The following is a 204-nucleotide window of genomic DNA, read 5'->3' on the forward strand; positions in this document are numbered from 1 at the left end:
CTTTCCCCCAAACAATACGTGACTCTCACCCCTCCCCTCCCCCGCCATGCCTTCACCTTACTTCGCAGGGAGGACGCCGCTGTGGCCCTTGCTCCTCTGGATTCACAGGCAACGGAGAATCCTGTGTGCCTGCCCCTCGACCCTGTCAACAGTCCGCCTGCCACCCTCTCGCTACCTGCGTCGAGAATCCACGTGAGTTTTCGT

At 60.8% G+C, this 204-nt stretch overlaps 1 protein-coding gene across 1 annotated transcript in view; it reads left to right on the forward strand.

Moving 5' to 3' along the window:
* Positions 1 to 204, forward strand: part of LOC119589380 (cubilin-like) — a 70,980-nt gene that overhangs the window by 7,219 nt on the left and 63,557 nt on the right. The window contains exon 8 of the mRNA XM_037937998.1: positions 69 to 192. Coding sequence (XP_037793926.1) covers positions 69 to 192 — 124 coding nt within the window. The remainder of the gene's footprint in view (positions 1 to 68; positions 193 to 204) is intronic.

The sequence above is a fragment of the Penaeus monodon genome, chromosome 25, assembly GCF_015228065.2.
Source record: "Penaeus monodon isolate SGIC_2016 chromosome 25, NSTDA_Pmon_1, whole genome shotgun sequence".
Lineage (NCBI taxonomy): Eukaryota > Metazoa > Arthropoda > Malacostraca > Decapoda > Penaeidae > Penaeus > Penaeus monodon.